The sequence below is a fragment of the Sturnira hondurensis genome, unplaced genomic scaffold, assembly GCF_014824575.4.
Source record: "Sturnira hondurensis isolate 20B ecotype Veracruz unplaced genomic scaffold, ASM1482457v3 Scaffold0021354, whole genome shotgun sequence".
Taxonomy (NCBI): Eukaryota; Metazoa; Chordata; class Mammalia; order Chiroptera; family Phyllostomidae; genus Sturnira; species Sturnira hondurensis.
Genome location: NW_028093985.1, coordinates 32,016,805 through 32,040,913, shown reverse-complemented (window position 1 = coordinate 32,040,913; position 24,109 = coordinate 32,016,805). Strand labels below are relative to the sequence as shown.

At 38.7% G+C, this 24,109-nt stretch overlaps 1 protein-coding gene across 2 annotated transcripts; it reads left to right on the top strand.

Annotated features, from left to right (window-relative positions):
* Positions 1-3,837: 3,837 nt before the first annotated feature.
* Positions 3,838-23,828, top strand: STARD4 (StAR related lipid transfer domain containing 4). Of its 2 annotated transcripts, none has more exons than XM_037032000.1 (6): positions 3,838-3,930; positions 10,743-10,861; positions 11,798-11,847; positions 18,320-18,446; positions 19,528-19,642; positions 20,460-23,828. In XM_037032000.1, exons 2-6 carry the CDS (start codon positions 10,757-10,759, stop codon positions 20,690-20,692), a joined length of 630 nt encoding a protein of 209 aa, XP_036887895.1. In that variant the 5' UTR covers positions 3,838-3,930; positions 10,743-10,756; the 3' UTR covers positions 20,693-23,828. The 2 variants fall into 2 exon arrangements, with proteins under 2 accessions (XP_036887895.1, XP_036887896.1); XM_037032001.1 differs by lacking the exon at positions 3,838-3,930 and adding an exon at positions 9,489-9,705.
* Positions 23,829-24,109: the final 281 nt, after the last annotated feature.

Here is a 24,109-nt window from a genome sequence, read left to right as displayed (position 1 = left end):
TTATTTTGTTTCCCTGATGAAAAAATTCCTTAAAGGGAAGTGTTTTGCAGATGTGGAAGAGGTGGAACAAAAAATGGCAGAAGTGCTAAAAGGCATCAAAATTGACAAGTTCAAAAATTGTTTTGAACAGTGGGAAAAAAGTCTCAATAGATGCATTGCATCAAATGGAGGGTACTTTGAAGGTGACTGAAGTTTAAACACGTGAGAATAAATACACCATTTTTATAAATTCCAGGTTTTGGGGGACCTCCCCTTGTGCAAATGGCCCAACCCAGAGAGGTGCTCAGGCTAGGTCCCAGAAGCTGCCCAGGAATGCAGAACTACCCTTGTCTCCATAGCCAAAGGGGGCAAAGTTCAGGCCCTCCTTCCTTAGAGCTGAGTCTAGGACATCCTGTTCCAACACTCCACCTTCTCCCTGGCTACAGGCCCACCGAGGGATAAAACAAAGGGAGCAAGTGTGGCAAGGGCAAAGGGGCCCTCTATTCCCTGAAGGGTTTTCATCCTAAATAAGAGAAACATCAACTCAAATTGACTTTCAAAAATATATTGGGTTAAAATAACATTAACTGGAACCCTAAATGAATTATATACCCATTGCAGTACATCGGGGAAAGAATAATTAGAACTAGATTTAATACAAGAGTGGTGTGGATGGCTATTTTATATTGTTTCTGCATTTAAAGTGGGATGGCAAATTAAATTTGTTTTTACCTTTGTTAAAGAATAAGTAAAGCATGCATCCTATTATGACCTTTCAGGAATTATTGACTGCCTTATATCCTAAGATTCTAAATTTGCTTCAACTTGCTACAAAAAAGTTTTAGTTCATATGTCTTTCTGTAAAATAAAAGAAAACAGAAGAAACAGAGGAAAGGGAACTCAAAAGCCTGAAATTCAGAGTTGATAAGCAGAGGGGGAGAAATACGTGTATTCTCATAAAGACTGTTGCCCTGACTCACTCAGAACATATGTGCGTGCCTATGTCATGGTAAACCTTAGGAAAATGAACCAATATGAAACAATTATTGGGTTATATAAATAAAAGGTTCAGAATTAAATCTAGCTCTGGATTTAGCTGAGCGTCACTTCATAAACTGTCCAAGCTTCAACAGGTTTTCTATGGCAGGTATTTAATACATATTGCTGAAATGAATTAAAGGTGTGAATTTTCCTGAGTCAAATTCTGTAAGTATTACATTTTTCATATCCCTGGTATTGACATTTAGGAGTTTTATTTGTAATTTATTTTTATTAATATTAATATTTATTGATATTTAAAATTTTAATATATTTTGCAATATATACTATTTTATTTTCTTTTTGATCAAAGAATTTGGGTGGGCATTTTTGTTTGTTTTCAAGTAGTTGGGGACATTTGTGTATGTGTGGTTTTATTTTGCTTTTATTTCTCTATTACTTCTTGGTCAGAAATTATGGATATATTATTTCTGTGTTTTGAATATTTTGTTTTTCTTCTTGGAAGTTCTTTCATTAAATTTGTTAACATATTCAGTCTGACTATAGTTAGAGCTTGTCAGGGAAGCTGTTTTGTCTCCTTAGGGAGACTTCCATACAGCTGGTCAAATACATTATATGTCTCTTTTAAACTTGAACTCTAGATGAAAAGCTTATTTCCCCATATTCAAATTATTTAGAGGGAGACCTGTCTGTTGTCCTATATGCTATAGTTACTTTGTAAATATAAAATAATAATAATAATAATGCATATATACATGCCTTATGGTATTGTTATCAAAATTAAGTGAGTCGATATGTGTAAAATGCTCAGTACCGTTCCTGGTCCACTGTAAAACTTCATGAAAAGTTCCAGGTGATAGCCCCGGCTGGTGTGGCCCCAGCTTGAGTGCTGGCTTTTGAACCAAGGGGTTGCTGGTTTGATTCCCAGTTGGGGCACAGACCTCGGTTGCAGACCAGGTCCCCAGTAATGGGACATGTGACAAGCAACCACACATTGTCTTCTCTCTCCTTTTCTTCCCCTCTCTCAAATTAATAAATAAAATCTTTTTAAAAAAAGTTCCATATGATATGTATTTTTTCTTAACCTGCAATTTTGCTTTTAGTAGCATTCCAGTCTGGTAGACTTAGAGTGATTTTAAATTATCCCAACTTATAACCAAGGAAACATGGCAACTGATGAGAACAAAAGGCGAAGAAACAAAAACCACCTGACTGGCCATGTGTGATATAATGACCTAATGTGGCACTCCCTTACACAAGGAGAAAAGCCATTCGTTTTGTCTTAAACATTCTCTACTATGTTCTGTGAGAGACTATGCAGAACTGCCAAGCAATGTAACCACAACTGAATCCTAACAATAAGAGATACTAATTTCCTGCTTTTCTGAACAGGGCGTGAGAACTGGCTCCTCTCCAACATTAAACAATATAAACCTTCTGGGCAGGGATTAGGCCTCTTATTTCTGGTCCCCAATGCCGTGCACATGTGCCTGACAGACAGCTGTGAAACGCACTGAGTTTTGTGGGTGTTAAGAGCTCAAGTGTCAGAGTCCAGCAGACTGGACCAAATTCCAGTTCAGCTACTCAGAAAGTAAATAATTTGCCTTAGAGTAACTTTCTGTTGAATATTTATTATTGGCCAATTATTGTGGTCCTTGTTTTCATAAAAATGGGCAAGAAGTCAAGGTAGTTGTGGTAAAGTGCTTTGTATAAAGTTTTACCCACTTTATAGTTCACTGAATCCACTTAACAACCGCCCCCCCCCCGCCCCCACCCCGCAACACACAAGTCAGATGTGTTTTACATGGTGGATGACAATAATCACCAAATAAATTATTCCTTTTGTATATAAACATTGAGGTAAGATTTATTTTTTAAAAAAATCTGCCAATAATAACTAGCAAGTGGGGTGTGGTAATTCTTTTAGTGATGCTACTTTTAAAATTTATTGAGTATTACTTATTCTCATTGTAAATCTATCAATAATGACCAATGGGGTAGATAACGTTGCATTTCTTACTGCTCTTGGTTTTCAAACTACATATCCTAGTATACATAATTTGCAAACACCTGATTTTTAGAATTCAGATTTGCCAAATATCCTATCTGATGGGTGACTTCACAGCCACTGGATGAAATGTTACCTTCAAAATCGATAAAAACCAGAACATTTTGTAAGGCTGCGAAAGCCACCAGCCACACCTCTCCTTTTCTCTGCTTTCAAGGTTGTCTGTCATCTGAACTCTCTTATCTAGGAGGAAGATTCACATGTGGTAGGTAGTGACTTTGTTTATATGCGTTTTCATAGAGCGCTCTCAATTCTAAATCAGAAGTGGCCGGCAGAAGGTCGTGCACTGGAGCCTTTTCTTATTTCGCTTTCGGTCCAGGGAAGGTAGTGCAGCTGCGTGGTAGTAGATCTTGATAACAGAGGAGCGTTTAGACCCGCGTAACCCTCACTGTCACCATTCACTCCCTCTTTGTGTTTGTATTTCTAACAGCTGGAATTGGCCCTCGGACATACTGCCCCAGACAATTCCACAGCAAACTCCACACCCCCCCGGCAACCCTAGCCACCTCCCCCCAGCTCACACCCACGCGGAATCATTCCATTTCCCGGAGACCAATCAGCACTCCACACTCTGCCACTCCAGCCAATCCCAGCAAGCACACGTTGCTCGGTTCAACTTCTGCGAGTAGCTTCTCGGGGCACCGGGTTCGAGCAGGGGGGCGTGCCTGGAAGTTCGGCCCGCCTTCCCCTTAAGAATTTGGTGCCTTCCAATTGGCTGCGATCTGCAGTGGTTTGACGCCAATTGGCTACAGCCGTCCGCTGCCTGGCGGAGCGGAGATGCTTAGAGAGCTTTAACCTCTTAGCCTTTGGGAGAGCCGGGGGCGGTGAGCAGAAGTTCCGCCCGGAGGCTTCGGCGCTCCACCCCACTCCTCGCGTCTTCTCAGGTAGCTTTGGGTGGGTGCACGGGGTCTTCTCAGCGGAAGTGAGGGGCCGGGAGGGATGGCGACCGATGGAAAACACGCCCAGTCTGGAGTGTTTTCCCAGAGCTGTTGCGGAGAGTGGGGCGAGGAGCGCGGCGGCCCGAAGGGCGAAGGGCGCTGCGTGTGGGCGAGTGTGGACCTCTTGGTTGAGAGAGAAAACAGGCCCGGGGGGGAGAGGACGATCCGGACAGAACCTAGGGCTTGCACTTTGTCTCTCTACACTGCTCAGCAGCTTAAGGTTTTAGACACTGATTAGACCCCAATTTCTAAATTTGTTAAATGGGGAAGCGGCAGTAAACACCTCGCTTCTAGACGAGGTCATGTTCATTGAAGTCATGTTCCGTGGAGGGGACCGTGCTTCCTGCTTTTTAGTAAACGCACAGGCAACTCACGGGCTGTCCTCTCGCACTGAGCATCGGCTATCTTGACACTGATGATAAGAGACAGCTTTTCCAAGTGCTTACAAGACAGGGAGGGGCAGAGAATAGGTTTACAGTTGTGAGGACGCAAAACACAGTTTATTCTTGTACTATTATTTATTAATTATTGTGTTATTTTCTTTACGAACAACTGTAAACCTACTTTTGCCCCCCCCCCGCCCCGTATCTTACAAGTTCCTTGCTAAGTGTGTAAACCCATGTAATTCTTTGATAAAGTAGTGTTACTATTATCCTTAATTTGCCGTTAAGAAGGGTTACCTGAGCTATTTTGGGTTCAGAAGCCAGGACAAAACACGACAAATTCAATATGATATCAGATTTTTAATGTAAAGTCTTTTCTAGCCAGTGATTAGCTTTCAGAATTTTGCAAAATAGACCTTTAGCCTCTGAATGCAGAAGCCTTGGGTTGCAATTCTGGCTCCATCACCTACTAGCTGTACGATGGATCTTGGGCCAGTGACCTAATTTCCTTATTGCTCCTTTTCCTTTCTGTGAAATAGGGATAATTATAGACCAGCTCCTAAGGTTCTTTATGAGGATTAAATGAAATAATACAATTTAAAGTAGCCAGAAGATTGAGCACACAGTAAATGATCAAAAAATATTAGCTCTTACTATTTTAAAAAAAGGAGTAGAGCATCAGAAGCATGAGCATTAACAAGGATGTAAACTTAAAGTTGTGATATCCTCAGAATTTTATATTGCCTTAAGTGTTGTTGTAAAAGGTCTCGATGTAGAGCTTGTACTAAAATAAGCCACAGTGGTCACTAAAACCGAGGGACATTAGTCACGTTGCAGAAGGAGGCTTCCCTGCTGCATACCTGTGGCAGCCATCCTCCAAATGGGAAACTACTGTACTTTATTGAGTCGCAAAAGCTAAATTATCAATTCCAGATTGACTGGAAAACATGCATATGCCAACATTTTTGTTAGGTAGAAAGTATAATTTAATTTACAAGGCCTTGGTTTGCACAGCAAACTGGGGGGAAATCTAGGGCATGTTAAATTGAAGCTATTCACATAAATGAAACTCATATCTATTGGCTAATGGAAGGTAGATTTTGATATGAACTTCTTTAACAAGGGAATTGTGATTTAATCATACTACATAAGTACAGATTTTTATGGAATTCACTTTTTATTAGAGGTTGAGATGTTTATTATATAAGTTCTATACTTAAAACACAACCTATGAGCATTTCATTATGGCATATATTTGATACAAATTGGGGATGTACTGATCAAAAACTATGGTATTCATAGAAAAATTTTAACTGGGGAAGGCTGCCCACTCTATGATGGAACCCACTATCTCCACTGGTGATCACTTCCAAAACAGAGAAGTAGAAAACATGAGCAAAAAGGTTAAAGTAAGGAAAGAATGAAGGTGGACATTACTCAACACTGTGCAACAAAACTGTCCAGAGCATATAATCTGTTACATTCTGATAAGGTTGAGTAGTACCTGTTCTCTCTGAAATGTAACTGGTAAATTTCGAGGGTTTTGTGATATTAGGTCAAGAAAGGACATAAAATAATTAGTAAGAGGGAGTTGACAGTGGTATTTGAAACATTTTCCTGACACTCTCCACAGATGGAGATTGCATTAGGGCATATGGTATGCTTTCCTTTTGATTAACGTGAATGTCCTGTTATATTGGGAGAGTGCCAAGACCTTGGTAACCCCAGTGCTGCCCCTTCTTGGTTCTGGAGTATGTATTTCTAGAGATCCTCTGCCATGCCTGCCCACACACAGATTTATTCTCCTCTGGATTTAATCTTGATGAGCAAAAATTCATGCCCAAATTATCTGCCTGGTTGAATACTTCATTGGCTAATAGAGAACTTTCCAAATTTCTACTTTGTTCTGTTCCTTTTCTACCTCCTCCATCACCCTTAAAGTGACACAACTAATTGATAGTTTTAATTTTTGTTATTGTTGCAGTTAAAGGTTCACTTGAAGGGTGGAATAAACAAATTTTGAGAGCAAAAACTGGATTATATCTATTTCTATAGTTCTAGGACCTGGTATATACTAGATGCTTGAGAAATGAAATAGTAGACCTCTGAGAAATGGTTGTGTTTTGTTACAGTAATGGAAGTTTTAGTCACTCAAAAGCTCAAAGATAATTAGCATAAATGGGTCTGCTTTTAATATCTTGAGGTCTTCCATAAGTGAGATTAGTAGCTCACGGTCCACCCATTTTTTTCTATTTTAAATATTCACTGAGTTCCTACTGCATGCTAGCCACAACACTGAACAAGTCACATTTCCTGCTTCAAAAGATTTACAGTTAAATGGAAGAAAATGACAAGTGAATAATTACATTACAGAGTTGCTGTGAAAAAACATTGGAGGAGGAACTAACATAATCATTAGGGGAATCCAGGAGAGAAGAGTAGAAACTAGGCAGTGCACCTCGGCCAGTCCATAGAAGAGTTCATAAGCCGTATTAAGGAGTGTGGACTTTATACTGACCGGTAAGGAGTGAATGGTTCCTAAGATAAGCATCGTAACGATTAAGATTATCATCTTTATAAGTACTTTTTATTGCTCACATTTTGTGTGCTTGATTTGCACAGAGATAATATTGTTTATAATAATATTAGCTTTCTGTTTCCTCTTTGGTTTCTATCAGATGTTTTTGAAAAAATTCTCTTATCTGCCAACAGGAACCTGGCAGGTGGCCTTTGAGTTTAAAGAATATCGTTTAATCATAATGATCTCAGTAACAGATAAATGAAATTTCTTTTGCAACTCTTCTCTAAGAACTTATGCTTGTTTATATATTCTTGAATAAGGTCATTGTACTGGCTATCAAGTTGGCAGTCCCTTGAGTGGAAATGGGATCTATTCCTGACTGACAGACTTTTTGAATGAGCTCATTCACTCTTAGTCTGTGGGTAGGATATGTACTTACTATACATTTTACACCACTTACATAGATGGTAAGTTTCCTATTATTGAATTTTCTATATATACTTTCCCATGTTCCTGGAGGGATATGACACCCCAAAATATGCCACTTGGAATAAAGATTATTTTGAGCTGAAGGCAATTAAGCAGCAGCAAATAAAAAAAGAGCTTTTTCTCCTCTCACTATCTGCCTAAAAGTAGGACATAACTTTTCCTTTGTGAAGGTCTCCTCTGTCCCTTCTCCTACCTCAGGAAGAGCACAGCTCTCATCACTGGAGTCAGAAAGGTGGCATTCAGTTGGTCTGCGCAAACACTTTACCAAAATAACCCTCTCTTCTGTTATTTTCTTCCATGTATTTACTTCCATAATTTACAGCCCCTAGAAGTCCAGCCCCTTCTCCTCTGTCTTATCACTTCTTCACAATTTATCACCCTTTATTAAAATTCTGGGTACGTATTCTTTGGTTCTCCACTTTCTTTTTATGAAGGCCTCTGCACAGGTAAAAATTAAAATACTAACATCAAATAAGATTGGTTTTCCTTTTCTCCTGTTAATCTATCTTTAATCAGTTCAATTCACACATTCTGGAGACAGAACCTTAAGAGAGTAGAAGACAGTTTCTTCTTCCCCTGTAGTTCTGTATCATCTTAGTGTCAGTCTTTTTTGACGGCTCATATGCTCTGTGTTGCCCTATTTAAATATTGACTAGAGCATTGATTTATTTCTGTCACCTTTAGTTTTTTGATCAGTGGTTTTCAACTCTGGCTGGATAACGGGAGGATCAGTGTGACTTTTTAAAGGATGTGGATTTCAGAACAAACCACCTGAATCACACTATTTATCAGTGGTCCCTAAAGACTAACATTTATGAACAATATCAAAGAAAATTTGAGGCAGACAGAAGTTAAAGTGGTAAACACAAATCTTCATCAAGAACTATTGTAGTGGGGAAAAGAAACCTCACTATAGAACTGAGCTTCCTTCTGAATCCTACAAGGGTAAGTGGAAATTTATAGCCAAGGAGCAGGGTAGGTGTCACTGGATGGAAAGTTACGAAGAGGAAACATTAGGGCCAAGGGCACTTCTGGCTAAATTACCCTGATAGGATTCTTGTTGAAAGCAGGCCGGGGTGGGAAGATTGAGGGTGGGAGATTTTCACTAAACTCATGTAGCAGGATTCTTGCTAAAACCAAACTAGGCAGCCAAGGACAAGCCCTAGAGGTAGGGTTAGTCAAAGAGAGGACTCAGAGGAGACCCAGGGAGTGTTTGTCAACAGCAACAACTCCTGTGAAGCATGCTGATTCTGATGTATGCATCTACGGTCGAGGATTGAAGCCTTATTTTCATAGAGGCTTGGTATTTCATGTCAATCTTTTCTCGATCTACTTTTTCACAGCTTGACAGGTCTATAAATGGTCACCTTTTCCCCCAAAGCCTTTTCTCCTTTAGGCCTTTACTGGAGAGTACCACAGCACTAAAAGAGATAAAGTTAAGAGCAAATAATTCTTATTTTGAAGCAAACACACTTCAGCAAAGATGAGGGGCTTAAAGTGTTCCAGGCAACATCCTAGTTGGTGAGAATAGACTGGTGAATAAGGCAGACCCTGCTCTGTTGATGTGATGCTCAAAGAGTAGAATACAGTATGCCAACAAATGGACAATTTAATTTAAGGTAATGATAAGTACAATGAAGAAAAATGAATGAAAGCCATAATAGTGAGTTAACAGAAAGAAGACTGTATTAAGGGCGGGAGGTCCAAACTGAAAAATTGTCACTGTAGGTTGTTACTGCTCATGCTCAGATTTGGGTCTAGTGATCCCGGCAGAGAAACAGCAAGCACAAAGGCCCAGAGTCAGTGGCAAGCTTGGCCTGTGTGAGGAACAGAAAGAAAACTGGTAGGACTAGAACATTGCAGGTAAATGGAATGAGAGGTTGTGTTTAGGAATCTCTTAATTCCTATGAAGGGCAATTTCAAGGTTCTAGACTTTGAGCACCTGGCTCAATTACCATTTTAAAAGCCAGTTGTTAACACGGGAAGACAGGGAAATCGTGGGAAGCAAGAGATGCCCATTAGGCATGAAGCTCCAAGTAGGGTTCTGGATCTGGGACTTAAGAGTGACTTCTCTCTCCCTCTCTCTGCTTCTTTCCTTGGGGTCTTTCCACATGTAGCTTCAGGATAGCCAGATTTTTTTTCATGCTTGCACGTTGATCAGAAGCTCCCAAAGCAATCATTCTAAAAGAAACTTGCAGAAGCTGCATGGACTTTTCTGTTTTCTGCCTCACCCAGGAGGTCATGCAGAGTCACAGACCCCCCTCTTGTGGGAAGTGTATCAGACAAGTGGCAGTGTTTTAAAGCCATCACATTATAGAATCCCTGATAGTAAGTTTGTTATCTTTAAAGATCAGTAGCCTTTCCCTTTAAAAATAATGTTGAATAGTAAGTACCTTATTTGGAATTGTTAATGAAATAGCCATTTTCTTTGTATAGTTAAAATTATTCCTTTAAAATATGAACCATTTATTTTTGTTGTACTGGTGGTTCTAAAATTCTTCACAGGACCTTCTTCCTTACCCAGTTACCTGACTGAATCCTGTAACACTTCATCACAGGCAATGAAATATTGAAACCAGTGGGGCTTTTTAAAAAATTTGAAATTACTCAGAGTACTGTAGCCTTATCTTTAAAGGATGTAAGAAGAGGTTTCTAGTTCTGGATGTCATTTGTTTACTAGAATGAGTCCTGAATCTGTTGGATGGTAAAATAAAAATTTTCAGCAGCTGAAATCTTAAGGAATTTTTAAAGAGCTTCTAACTTGTGCATTATTTTTGTATTTTGGAAATAGCAATTTTTTTCTTTAAGTGACCTGGAATTTTATAATTAATTTTCTTTTTATTGGATTTTATTAGAAAAGGAAAGGACTGTATTTTTTATTTTTATTTTATTTTTTTAATTTTTATTTATTTATCTTTAGCGGGGAAGGGAAGGAGAGAGGGAGAGAAATATCAGTGTATGGTTGCCCCTCGTGCGTCCCTTGCTGGGGACCTGGCCCACAACCCAGGCATGTGCCCTGACTGGGAATGGAACCGCGATTGTTTGGTTCACAGACCCATGCTCAATCCACTGAGCTACACCAGCCAGGGCAGGATTGTATTTTTTATATGAGTGATTTTAATAACTTAAAATGTGTGATTCTCATTCCTGACTATGTGCTACTCACCTTGGGAGTGTTAAGGAAAAAAAAAACATACGCCCAGAATCTCTCAAAGATTCTGATTAGCTGATTCGGGCTGGGATCCAGGTATAGGTATCTTTTATAGCTCCCCAGGTAGTTCTGTCACGAAGCTACATTTGAAACCCACTGCCCCACTGCATCGTATTGTGGTGTTTGCTGATGCTAATCTTGGTCTCTGTAACAGGGGAACAAAGGCAAATGGAAGGCCTGCCTGATGCTGCGGCTTTTGCAACTAAACTTAAAAACACTCTCATCCAGTACCATAGCATTGAAGATGATGTGTGGCGAGTTGCCAAGAAAACGGTAAATTAGTTTAATTACTTATATCTGCGGCGTATCTTCTGCCTAATGAATCAGTTAGTGACTTTCAGAATAGTATGGAAATATATGGATCACACTTTAGATGTATATGCAGGATAGATAATTTTGCTAGTGAAGTGTGTATTTTACCATGTAATAAAGGAAGAAACACAGTAATCCTTTACTGTTTACGTTAATTCTGTAGATACTGGGCATTAGAATAGACTCGATGGCAACAAGAGGCTAAAGAATAGCCTCTTAAGTCAACAAACAAACTGTATCATTGTCAATTTAAGGAAGTATTGTAATTGATAGTTGGGAATAGTATCAGATATTTCAACAAGTGTGTGAGGGTCGCCAGTTAGTATTTTTTTGTCTGTATAGCTTGCCCCCACTGTCCCATGGCTGAGTGTTGACAGAGCAGCCCTAGAACCCAGGACCTTTCTGGTTAGGTGCGTTAGCTATTGTGATGTTCAGAGTTTCTTGGAAAATGATCAGAAAAAAATGTAGGGACTAAGGCACCACTGTCGTAATAGCTGTGAATTGTGTAATATTTGAAAAGATATGAGCGAGTTCAGCATGAAATATTTAGCATCTAATGCCTTAGTCTAAACGTGTTAGTAGGTAAGATTGGAGTAAGGCAAATAATAATGGCCAATTTGATAGCGCCATTGTTGAATCTTTACAGGGTTTGGGTCACGGCAACATATCGAAAAATCTTTTTGGAAGCTTGTAACTTAAGTAAAATGTGAAGAACTTTAGGATACAGAAGAAATTCAAATGTGGATCATTTGATGCTATAAATAACTTTTATGCATCTCTGAACATTTACTTAAGTTTTAATGTAAAGACTAATGCTCTAGACTTATGAAATTGTCAGTTTTATATCCAGGGTTCTACTTATGTAATTATCACCATATACTGTTTTTATTCTTCTAGAGAGATGTCACAATTTGGAGAAAACCTTCAGAAGAATTTAATGGATATCTGTGAGTAAATCTAGTAGTTTTATGTAGCTCTTAAGACACTGCTAAGCGTTTTATACACATCCCTACACACGTGCATTAATGATCACTAAATGATCATTGCCAATAAAACTGGGCCTTCATTTTTACGATTTAACCTTTCTGGGAAGCAAATCACCTTAATGAAGTCAAAGCCAATTCAATTTCCACATCCCCTGGGGACTGAGTTGGTGTGAGAGGGTCGTAAATAATGACACCAAACGACATACGATCTTAATTTCTTAGCATAGTTACCAGATCCTTCTAAGAGTCTTTTACATTCACTCAGTGCTATGGCACACTTGATGCTAAGAATTTATCTTGAAGAAATCATCAGAAAGATAATAGTTAAATACCTGTTTCTTCTATCACAGCACTGCTTATAATATTAAAAATTATAAACAACTTGAGTAATCAGTAGTTGGAGAATGAGTAAATTATGGGACATACATGATATTTTACAGTTTTTTAAAAAACAGATTTTCAGACATTATTTAACCTTATTCCACTGGTCCTGGCTTACCAATCTGCCTCAATGGGGTTTCCAGTTCCAGTTCCTGGCCTTGTACGGCCTTTCATTAACCCATTGCTCTTCAGGCAAACCCAGTATTGGAACATCAGTCTTCGGACCTTGGACGTAGATGGTCACGGCATCTGGGAATAAAGGACCTGTTGGACTCCTCTTCTTTGGACTGGCTCCTCCCCAAGCCAGTGGAGCCTGGAAGTGGCTCTTTCTACTCAAATCATGCTGCCAAAGTGGCTTTAAAACAGGAGTTTTATTGGAGGCTTTCAAAGATAATGACCCACTGGTCTCCCCTCAAGGAGAGCAAAATGAATCTTTCTCTGACAATTGTCCGTGGAAACTTGTAGTAGCCCTGGAGCACCCCACCTTTGGAGTGCCCCCAAACCTTTTCTGTCAGTTCCTGGGTAATCTTTGTGCTTCGTGACACTCTAAATAAATATTTTACATTGCCAGTGGAATTGGCTTCCGAGGGGAGCTGTGACTTTGTTATTCTGGGTTTTTTGTTTTTTTGTTTTGGTTAAGTACCCAATTTCTTTTTCTTGACAACAAATTCCCATTTTTTGCTTTTCAATAATGACCAAAATGGAGGCTTTGCTTCGAGAAACACTGTGGGTAAGATTCCGTTTTGTTAAGAGACCTGCCCTACATCCCTTGGTAAATAAATATCTGTTGAGGATTGAATCACTACGAAGGAGCACGTGTGCCTGGGAGTAGCCTCCTCTGGCCTTTATTTACTTCCCTAAGATGGAACCAGAGGGACCGGAGCCTCCCGGGGAGAGTGTAGTGCACAGGGCGAGTCATCCGAGAGCCCCCCATCTCCTGTGTGTCCACGTGAAATTTGGTTAGTGGGAATACCCAGGGGGAAGTTTAAGAAGAAAAAAAAGGAAATGAGACAAAAGCTCAATGAGCAGGCTTTCCCAGGGTAAAAACAGCCAGGCTGCTTCCTTTTCTTTAGCCTACTGGTATATATATTTTTATACATGAAAAAGTGATGAAACAAAGGTTGCCACATGTTTACTTTTAGCAGAAGAACATTCACACACGTACAAACACAATGGTATGTGTATAGTTTTGTTTGACATCAATGTGAAAAGCAGAACTCCTTGGGCGGGAGGTCAGGCAATTCTACTTCCCTCCTCCTCTCTCTCTGGCCGAACCCCCAGTGCATCACTCAATAGGCTCTGGAAGGAGGGGAGGGAAAATTGGGTGTGGTGTGGTTGCTAGGAAACCACACCCCGTGTGTAATCTGAGTATTTTCCCCTACCCTTTCCCACAGCAGATTTTTACTTTATTAGTTTTTTGAATAGGCAACACATTTACTTGTTTCAAACATCAAAATGTACAAACAGCTCTAAAACCAAAGATTCTCTTGTACCTTATCCCTCTTGATTCAGTTTCCATCCTCTGACAAATAACTGCTATTTTTTCTTGCTTATCCTTCCAGATATTTTTTATGTATAAGTAAGTCCTATAGACATATTGTATTTACCCTCACATTTTAATATTTTTAACATACATGACAGCTTGCTTTACACACAGGTATGGTATGTGTATTTGTATTTTTCTGTATTGATTAATTAAGAACTCCCTCCTTTTTTACAGCTAAAGAGTGTTTCATTGCATGGATTTACCACAGTTGATTAAGTCCAGTTGCCTTTTGATAAGCATTTAGGTGGCTTACAGTCTTTGGCTATTACAGACAATGCCTCATAAGGGACTCTTATGCTCAGGAATATTCCTTGTACAGTATGTTATTTCCCATAGGCAAGCATATCTGGGCGATAAATTTCTAGTGTCAAAGGATATATCTATTTGTAATTTAGATAAATACCGACAAACTGATCTTAACAGAAATTGAACGACTGTATAATCCCACCAATAATGCATGAGACTGAGCTTTTGCTAGTCAGATAAGTGACAAATGGCATTTCATTGTAATTTTAATTTCTTTTATAATTGGTATTTAAAAATGTTAAGAGCTACTCATTATTTTCTTTTAATAAACTCTCTGTGTGGACATTTGCAACTTTTTCTGTTAGGTTGCTGATCATTTCTAACTGATTTGTAGGGTGCGTCTTTATATAGTAGGACGATATAAATTGTGAATATTTTTCCCATTCTGTCATTTATCTTCTGACGTTGCTTATTATTATTTTTAAAAAGATTGCATATTTTTAACAGATTTTATTTTTTGTGTAGTTCAATATATTAATATTTTAAGGTTTTTGGATTTTGCATTTCTTGCTTTGTTAGATAGACCTAATCTATTTTTGAAGTTATGAAAATTTTTTCATGTTCTTGTCTAATGTTTTAATAACTTTATATTTATATTGATGTTGTAGAGGAAGAAAAATAAGTTTCTCATTACCATTCTGAATTTTTTACCCCTATAATAAAAGGAGATTAATAAGAGAAAGACAAGAAAAAACATTATTTAAAAACATAAGGAAATCATCACCATATAATTTAAAGTGAATAAAGTGAATATTTAACTATGTATAGCACAAATATGAGTTGATTTTATATATATTTTTTGTTTTTTTCTAAACATCAAATGTGTGTTTCTAGATGGCAATTTTATAGGTGATTTTTACTTCCATTCTTTGGTATTTGCATGTAGTTGAACATGAATTCTCCCTTTAAACAGAATATGTATATATGTATATATATATATAACTTTTTAAAGCCAGTGAGGACAAGTACCTTGTAATAGGGATGGAATGTTCATACCCTTGGGACCTAGTCATTTTAAAGTGAAACTGGGGTCTGGCCCTGCTTCCTATGCACAGAGTGTTCCAAAGTATAACATCAGAGGTAGCGTTTCCAGAAATGTGAATTATATAATATTTACGATGGGGACATGAAACTGGAGTTGGATTAATCACTGTAAGTGAGGGTGGAAAGTTACTCCTTTAGATCAGTAATTCCCTGTGGGGGCTGAAGAGTGTACAGAGTGCTAAGTGTACAGAGTGTGCATTGTGCCTGGTGCTTTGAAAGGACTTTGTACAAGAGCTCATATTTAAGCTGAGTCTGAAAGGAGAAATAGGCATTTCTTAGAGACTAGAGGATGGATTCACATTCCAGGCAGAGAGAATTGCATCTGCTGCATAAGCACAGATGGGAAACACTTCCAGAAGTTTGTTTAGGGAGGTAAAAGTTGTGTTCACATAGCTGGAACATAAATTATGAGGGTATGGAGAACATGTGTCTGCAGGAGTTTTGAATGCTAAACTAGAATTCAGCACGGCACTCACCCTGTGGTCTGTGCCCAGCCCCACCTCTCAGGTCCTCAAAGGATTTCACATCTACTCTAATAACATTGTGACAGGAACATGGAGAGTTGGAAGAAGTTTTACCCACGGAGTCCATGTCTAGCTTTCTGAAGTTCCACTAGGACTGTATAGAAAATTTTGTCTTAGTGTGTATATTCTTGGGAAAACATCTGTGGCTTTTTTCAGATTCTTAAAGCTTCTTAAAGAGTTAGAGGTGGACACAGTGCTGAGTTAGACACAGAGCACAAACTAAAGACAGCATGGGAGTGGAAAAGGGCAAGGGCACATGAAAGAGACTTAGCGCTGGAGGTGGTGGGTGGGAATGACGGCAGTGATGTCATCGATTGGGGACCAGATACTGTTCTAAACAGGTTATATTTAGGAAATCATCTTAAAGCACAATGACACTTCTTAATTCTGACTATTGGAATAAGGTTAAGAGGAAAAGAAGGTTCAAAGTTGAGCCCCAGACTTCTAATTGGGTGACTGGATTAATTTGTGTCACCCCCACTGCCCATCCTCCTCTCCAAGTCTGAGAACACGGGAGGGAAGAACAGATGTAGGGTGGGTGAGATAATATGAGTTAGAACTTGAAGTATTTTCGAAATGATAAAACAGCTTCAGATGCTTTAAAGTAAACAAATAAGAATGTTGCTGATGAAGTTAAAGCCAGTCTGTCTCTCATTCCTTCTCTTTCCTTTCCTCCCCAGAGGTAATTGCTATCTTGAAGTTGTTTGTTTCTTTTTCATACTTTGACCAATTGTGTGTGTTTCCTTTAGTGACCTGCTTTAAATTTTTTCCATTTAATGTTATGTTTTCAGGATTTAGCTATGTAGATCTATTCTGTCACTTCTATATGAATATACCACAGTGTATTCATCTGTTTGCATATTTGCCTACTGGTAACTTTTTAGGTGGTCATCAGTTCTTCCCTAAAAAGTACAGTGCTCTAGGAAGCCTTTTGTTATGTGTCTCCTATACCTGTGTGATTCTCTGGGTATGCACTTGGCTCTGAGGGACACGCATCATTCAGCTTTACAAGATAGTGCCAGATTGCTCTCTGAAGTGTGGTAGCAGTGCGAGAGTTCTCATTCCCTTCCATTCAATACTTGTTGTTAAGTTTATCACTTCTGCCAGTCTGAGGGGTATGAGATCGTCTCTTGTTATATTTAGCTGATTCTAAGTGAAGTCGAGCATCTTTTCTAAATTCATTGACATTTCAGGTCAATCTTAGTATGTCCTTTGCCCATCTTTTCTCTGAATTGTCTGTCTCTTTTCTAATGGTTTATAGGAATTAATTGTATGCCCTGTATAGTAATCATATGTCTGTGTATATGTGTTGCCTATATCTTCTTCCAATCTATGAGTAGTTTTTAAAGAAATTACTTAATTTGTCATTTGTGGTGTACAAATTTTAGATTTTACCTTTATTAATTGTACTCTTGTGTATTTTATGTATTTTAAAAATCCGCCCCCTGGCCCTGGCTGGTGTAGCTCAGTGGACCGAGCGCCATCTTATAAAGCAAAGGGTTGCTGATTCAATTCCCATCAGGGCACATGCCTGGGTTGCGGGCTGGGTCTTCAGTGGGGGGCGCACAAGAAGCAACCACACCTTGATGGGTTGTTTTTTTTTTTAAATCNGTAATCATATGTCTGTGTATATGTGTTGCCTATATCTTCTTCCAATCTATGAGTAGTTTTTAAAGAAATTACTTAATTTGTCATTTGTGGTGTACAAATTTTAGATTTTAACTACCTTTATTAATTGTACTCTTGTGTATTTTATGTATTTTAAAAATCCCCCTGGCCCTGGCTGGTGTAGCTCAGTGGACTGAGCGCCATCTTATAAAGCAAAGGGTCGCTGATTCAATTCCCATCAGGGCACATGCCTGGGTTGCGGGCTGGGTCTTCAGTGGGGGGCGCACAAGAAGCAACCACACCTTGATGGGTTGTTTTTTTTTTTAAATCCCCCTGCATCCAGACATCACAAAGATGGTCACTTATTTATTTTTCTCAAAGTTTAAAAGTTTTGCACTTTACGTAGTGGTCTTTACTCTCTCTGGAATTGTTTTGAATGGTGTGAAGTAGGGATTTAGTTTTCAGTTTCTTCATTAAGGTAATTACTGAATCCCAAGCACTGTTTATGGAATAATATATTCTTTCCCCACAGGTATATACATATAATACCACTTTTCAAGTATGTCAAGTTTCAATACTATTCATGAGGCAGTCCTAGTTGTTCTATTTCTAGGTGACCTGTATTTTTTTGTTGCTAATAACAAGTTCTTAAAAGTCATGGTAAAAATATGTGTATTCTGATAACATGTTAGAGCATGACTGAAATGAATAGCATACTCAGAAAATGGAAGTATCACGGTGTCTGCAGACTGTTCTGGCCACGTCATGATGTGACTGCACTTACTATGTCCATGATAATAGCACATAGTATAGCCTTCAGATCTCTTAGTAGATGTGAGGACAAAGAGTGCATTCTGATAAAATAATTGACAGAACTTAATTTATCAGAAAAGTTGTTGGGATTTACTCCCTTTAATAAATCTTCATTAACTTCTACTCTTTTTGAAGTTAGTGTCGGACTACAAGGACATGCAGACATTTTTCATTTTAATAGTATTTGACTTTAAGTTTTTTTTTTCTTCAGTTTCAAAGCCCAAGGTGTTATAGATGATGTTGTCAATGCTGTAATGGACCACATATGCCCAGGTCCTTGTCGCTTGGATTGGGACAGCTTAATGACTTCATTGGACATTTTGGAGCACTTTGAAGAGGTCTGTGCGTGGAAACGTTACTACAGATTGTGTGTGTGTGAGAGAGGGAGAGAGAATGTGGATGAGAGACTGTGTGCATGTGTGCACTCATGGCTTTGAGTACTCATGGCAAAGATCTCACAGGGGAGTCCTTGCTGTCTTTTAAAAAGCTTGAACTTTGTCGTATTACCTAATGCGCATTAGTCAGAAGTGGGTTTGTTTCTCAGTAGCTCTACCCTTGCGGCCTAAGACAATCATCAGCATCTTTATCTATAAAACTTGACTTGAAGTTCCGAAATCTAAAATTCTGAAAACACCACTGCTATGTGTAGGTTTCCAGGTAAATTGTATGTTAAGTTTTCTATCTATATTAACCCCAAATCAAAGACCAAATATAAAAATGCCACCACAGGCATTAGAGAATTTCGTAACTGAAGTGGCCTGCTGTCATTTTCTACTTGTGTTCATTGAGTTCTTGCCCTTGGGTTCTTGCCATATTTGAATTTCTCTCTTTTTTAACTCTTTATTTATTTTAGAGAGAGGGGAGGGGAGGGTGAAAGAGAGGGGGAGACACATTGATGGGAGAGAGAAACACTGATCGTTTGCCTCCTACAAACCCCTACCTTCGACCAAACCCAAAACCCAGGCTAGTGCTCTGCCTGGAATCAAACTAGCAACCTTTCGCTCTGCAGGACGATGCCCAACCAACTGAGCCCCAGGGGTCAGGACATCATGTTTGAATTTCTTTATTGAACCATGTGGTGTTTTAGTCAAAGTATTTGTGGGTTTTATATTAAACATTTAGAGTCTACAACACACACTTCCATGTTCAATATCACTGGATGCAAAGAGACTTTATTGAATTAGAGATTGGGACATGGGGTAACCTATCTCTCTGTATTTTATTTATCCTCTTCATGTGCATACCGCACTGAGATTTAGAATAGAGATCTAAACCTGTCAGAAGCGTGGTAAGAATCATTACTACTAATTGTAATACATTCTAAGTGAGTATTTGTTTTTCACTAAAGATGAACTTACGATATGTGCGTCTGTGTGTGTGTGCCTGTAGTGGTAACACCTGTTACCTCTCCTGTTGCAGAATTGCTGTGTGATGCGTTACACTACTGCTGGTCAGCTTTGGAATATCATCTCTCCACGGGAGTTTGTTGATTTCTCCTACACCGTGGACTACCAAGGAGGGCTTTTATCCTGTGGTAATGATCTCAAAGCCTTATACTTTCTTTCAGTTTGTTTTAAAACTCAATTTATTTGAGTTTTCTGGGCTGGATGTTTCTTTCACTATAAGATATATTTCCACAATTATTTATGATCACTAGGCTTTGTTTGTAAATACTGAACCCTAAGAATTAAACTAACAATTTCAAGAAGGGTTCTGAGATCTAAGTTTTTACTTCCAGTTATGTGTAATCCCCCACATAACTGGTATACCCACAGGTAGCAAATGTGGGTCACCTGCCTGCCTTTCAGAAAGAGATCCAGTAGATGAAAAACAGCTTCTTAGTCATACGGATAGAAAAAATAGGCTTGGTGTGTGTTCGAATATTTTTCCTTCTTTACGTTGTGTGATATTCTTCTTTTCAAAATTGAAAACCCTGCTATTAGAAGCCTCCTGCTTTCTAAGGCAGTTGTAGTGAAATATGCGCTTGTTTCTCCTTAACCGGCCAGCACCAAAGTAGGGTAGGGGGGTGCCCATGGGGTGGGGACACCGGAGGTTTGGGTGTTGGCACTTGGAGGCCTGGATGCTGCACCCAAGAGTCGTGGGTGCCAAGATGACATGATGTCTTTCATTCCAAAGGGATTAGAACTTTCCCCGTTACTTCTCTTGCCCCCTGTCAGAATTCTACCTGGGGATTATTTTTTGTTTTCATTCTTCCATGATTACTCGTGGGGCTGAATTTTCATCTACATGGATAACGAAAATTAAATGAAATCTGATAATATTTTTTATGAGAGTTTTAGACTTATGTCAGTCATTACTATTAATAGTGTTACTTTAAAATTGCCTTGTAGGGAGAAGTCTTGAATGGAGTGAAAAGAGACCAGAATTTGTTCGAGGATATAACCATCCCTGTGGTTGGTTTTGTGTTCCACTGAAAGAGAGTGCACACCAGAGTCTTTTGACAGGCTACATTCAGACGGACCTGCGTGGGATGATCCCTCAGTCTGCAGTGGACACAGCCATGGCGAGCACTTTAATCAACTTCTATGGTGATTTACGAAAAGCCTTATTACAAAAGGCATGATATGTTCAACCTTTTAGCACCATGGTTCCCTGAATCAGCTTTTTCTCTCGGCTCCATGGTGTGTATAAAACATCACCCTTTCCTCTCTTCTTTACAGCCTGTAGAAAAATTTGAGATGTTTTGGGTTATTTTATTTTTAAAGTAAATAGAGGAGGCATTTTAGTTTTCTTACAGTTCTTGGTACATTGTTTGGTGTAAGAGTGTCTAGGAGTGGAGAGTATGACAGAAATCCACCGAGAAGTAGATAAGATTTCCTTGACCCAAACTCTGAAGAAATTGAATTGTGCCTCAGTATGAATTTTCTTGGCTGTTTGGAAATTAGAGAAAGCACAAGCTTCATGCTGTTAGGTTTAAAATAATCTATTTAGAGCTTTATGAACATTTTGTAAAAGTTTTAATTTTTTTCAATAGTTAAATATTAGTGCTTTACTTTTGGTATGCTCTGTGAATTTGCCAATATCTTGGACTAAAGAAAAAATTCTTCTCTATATTTTATGAAAATGAACTTCATTGTCAATCGACTTGCACTGCTTTAAGTGTTGGAAATAAATATGAAAAGAATAGATGTGATAGTATTTATAGGTTCAAATCAAATGCAATTTCCTTTTAATACCTAGGTAGCATTATTTCATGGATATCTTTAAAAATATAGTTGTATTTTTATGTGCATTTATTTTGGCAGCCTTAAAACATTTATGCATGAATAAAACAGTACAAAAACTGCCAAATATATGCTGGGGACGCCATATTGATTGGGCAGTTGTGTGGGTTGTGTGAAGTGGCTGGTGGTATCCTGTATTTAGCAACAGGGAATCATCTCTCTAAAAACAGCGGTCCCCAACCATTTTGGCACCAGGGACCGCTTTAGTGGAAGATGGGGTGGGGGGACCTGGGTGGGGGCATGGAGCTCCTGTGAGCTTTGCTCCCTCACTGGCAGCTGTAGATGGGGTGGGGTGGAGACAGGAGGCGGAGCTTCGTTTGCAGCTAAGTTCCTTGGGGACCCCTGCTGTAGAAGGTCAAATTCAATGAATGTTTTGTATGTGTTTCACTTTTAAAAGTATTACTCAGCCCGTAGAGTATTACTAGCTACTTCATAAACGTTTGAAGATGTAACTTTGTGATGTAACTTTTGTCTGGAACAAATGGATTCAGAGATGTATCTGAATGCCTAGATGAGTCATTTCATAACGAGAATGGACTGTAACAGGTCCCTTGATTCTGTGGTTGCCTTAAATGAACATTCCTAAATGATTTCAGCATTCTAAATGACGCTCCCTGGCTTTTGAACTATCCACTGGTTTACTTCTGGAATGAGAATCCGAGGCATCTCAATGTGTCCAGGCACATTTTTGTGTGTGTTTATGTTTTTGTACATGCAACATCTTGAAATCTATTTCATTGTTCACTGTGAATTCTTTCTGTGTTATTATTATTATTTCATTTCCTTTTTACTTTCCCTTTTTGTTTAGTATGGCGTAAAATGAAATCTGGAAACGTGAGCCAGGTGGGTCAAAAGCGGCGCACGAGCACCTAGCAGTGGTTCATGCGCGTGCAGGTCTGGTCTGTGTTTTACGTCACGTTTTCCCGAGTGTGAAGAGAGCAGAAGCCATTGTTCCTCAGACCTGTTTTGATAAAATGGGAAAGGTAGAGCTGGGTTTTGTCTTTATTTTTATTTTTGCTATTAGCGATGATGTTAAAAAAACAACAGCAACAAAAGGTTGCAGCACTACAATATCCACAGTGAATAAGCTCGCAGTTTTGACCAGCCCCACGCTCTAACCAGCTGCGCTAACTAGCCGGCCTGAGTTTTTTGATTGAAAATAATTTGTCTCAAGATCTGACAGAAACAATGCATAAATAATTCTCTTTTCTTCACTTGAAATTTCTTAATAAATAATTGTTGCTAAGTTGACTGCAATTTTGAGTTGCTAGATTTCTCTCCCTCTTTTTTCTTGTAATAGGAAAAGAACACTCAGCATTTTAGTTTGCAGTTTCCCATGGAAATTGTTGAGTGTTAATTTTGACTATGTATTTTTTTATCAGGTTTCACTAGTGCGGAGTAGGAAGTTTCTTGTATTCCAGCATTCTCTCTAAGATGGTTTTAAGGTGCCCAGATTAAGTAAAGGGGTTTGCAGCAATGTTGTGCACAGGGCTGTTATTGCTTGGCTTGGGTGCCCTCAAACACAAATGAACTGTCCCCTTCAGTCACCCTAATGTTCCTTTTGTCCTTTTCAATGTATTCTTCTAATTAGTGATTATTACATAATCCTCTGTTTACTGTGGACCTATTACAGGATATGGGAAAATTTTTCATTGCAATATGGAGTCATAGGGATTGAGAAATTATATTTGAATTACCTGAAGTTCATATGCAGCTTCTACATGGCACTTGGGATCTGCTGTGCCCTAGCTGTGTATTTAAAAATGAACAGCTTTATGAGGTGTAATTTACATGCTATACTGTATAGTTACCAGTTGTCGGTGTACAACCCAGTGGTGTTTGCACACCTTTATGGTTGTGCAGCCGTCACCACAATCCAATTTGGGGACATTTTCATCTCCCAAACGATCCTGTTGCCTGTTTGCAGACCCATACCTAACTAAAGGCCAGCACAGTTCCCAGTACACGGAGAATGATGAAAAAGACTGGAGAAGGTTCTGTCGGGGTTTGTTTTTAAGGGTAGAGACATACTTGAATCTCAGCTCAGGAACCTTGTGTTAATATATCAAAGTTTGTTAGCTCAAGTGCCATAATGACACAGAAATGTAACAGTGTGGGTTGGGGCTAATGAGTCTGCCTTTTCTGTGGCGGTGCTGTTGAATAGCAAACTAATGGGAAGCAATATGTCATTTTAAATGTTCTAGCAGCAACATTTAAAAATGAAATAGCTGGAATTAATTTTAATAATATAGTTCACTTAACTCCGTGGATCTAAAATATTATCATCCAATATTAACCAATATTTAAAATCATTGATACCTTGCACTCTTCTTTTGTACTAGTTATTTGGAATCTGGTGTGTACTTCACTAATTTGGACTAGCCACGCTTTCAGTGCTCATTGTCCACATGAGGCCAGGAATCTGTGTGGACTGGCACAGCTCTCACGTGTGTGTGTATATACATGTATATTTATGGAAAAATTTGTTATTCTCTAGTATGAAGTAGAGAATTTTATGCAATTACTCTTAAATACAAAATCTTTCTTGATTTTCTGAATCTGTAAGGCTTGCTAAATGGGGACTTCAGAACATTAGAAATAAATCAGTTAGTTGTTGTCAATAAAATAAAAATGACAGCCCCCAAAGCTTTCTTTAAAGATAACTTTTCATAGGGCGGTTCATGAAAGAGTCTAATCTGCCTTGTTTTGTGGTTGATTATTTTTCTCTCGCTGATAGCTAGTTTGTGTTAGAAAGA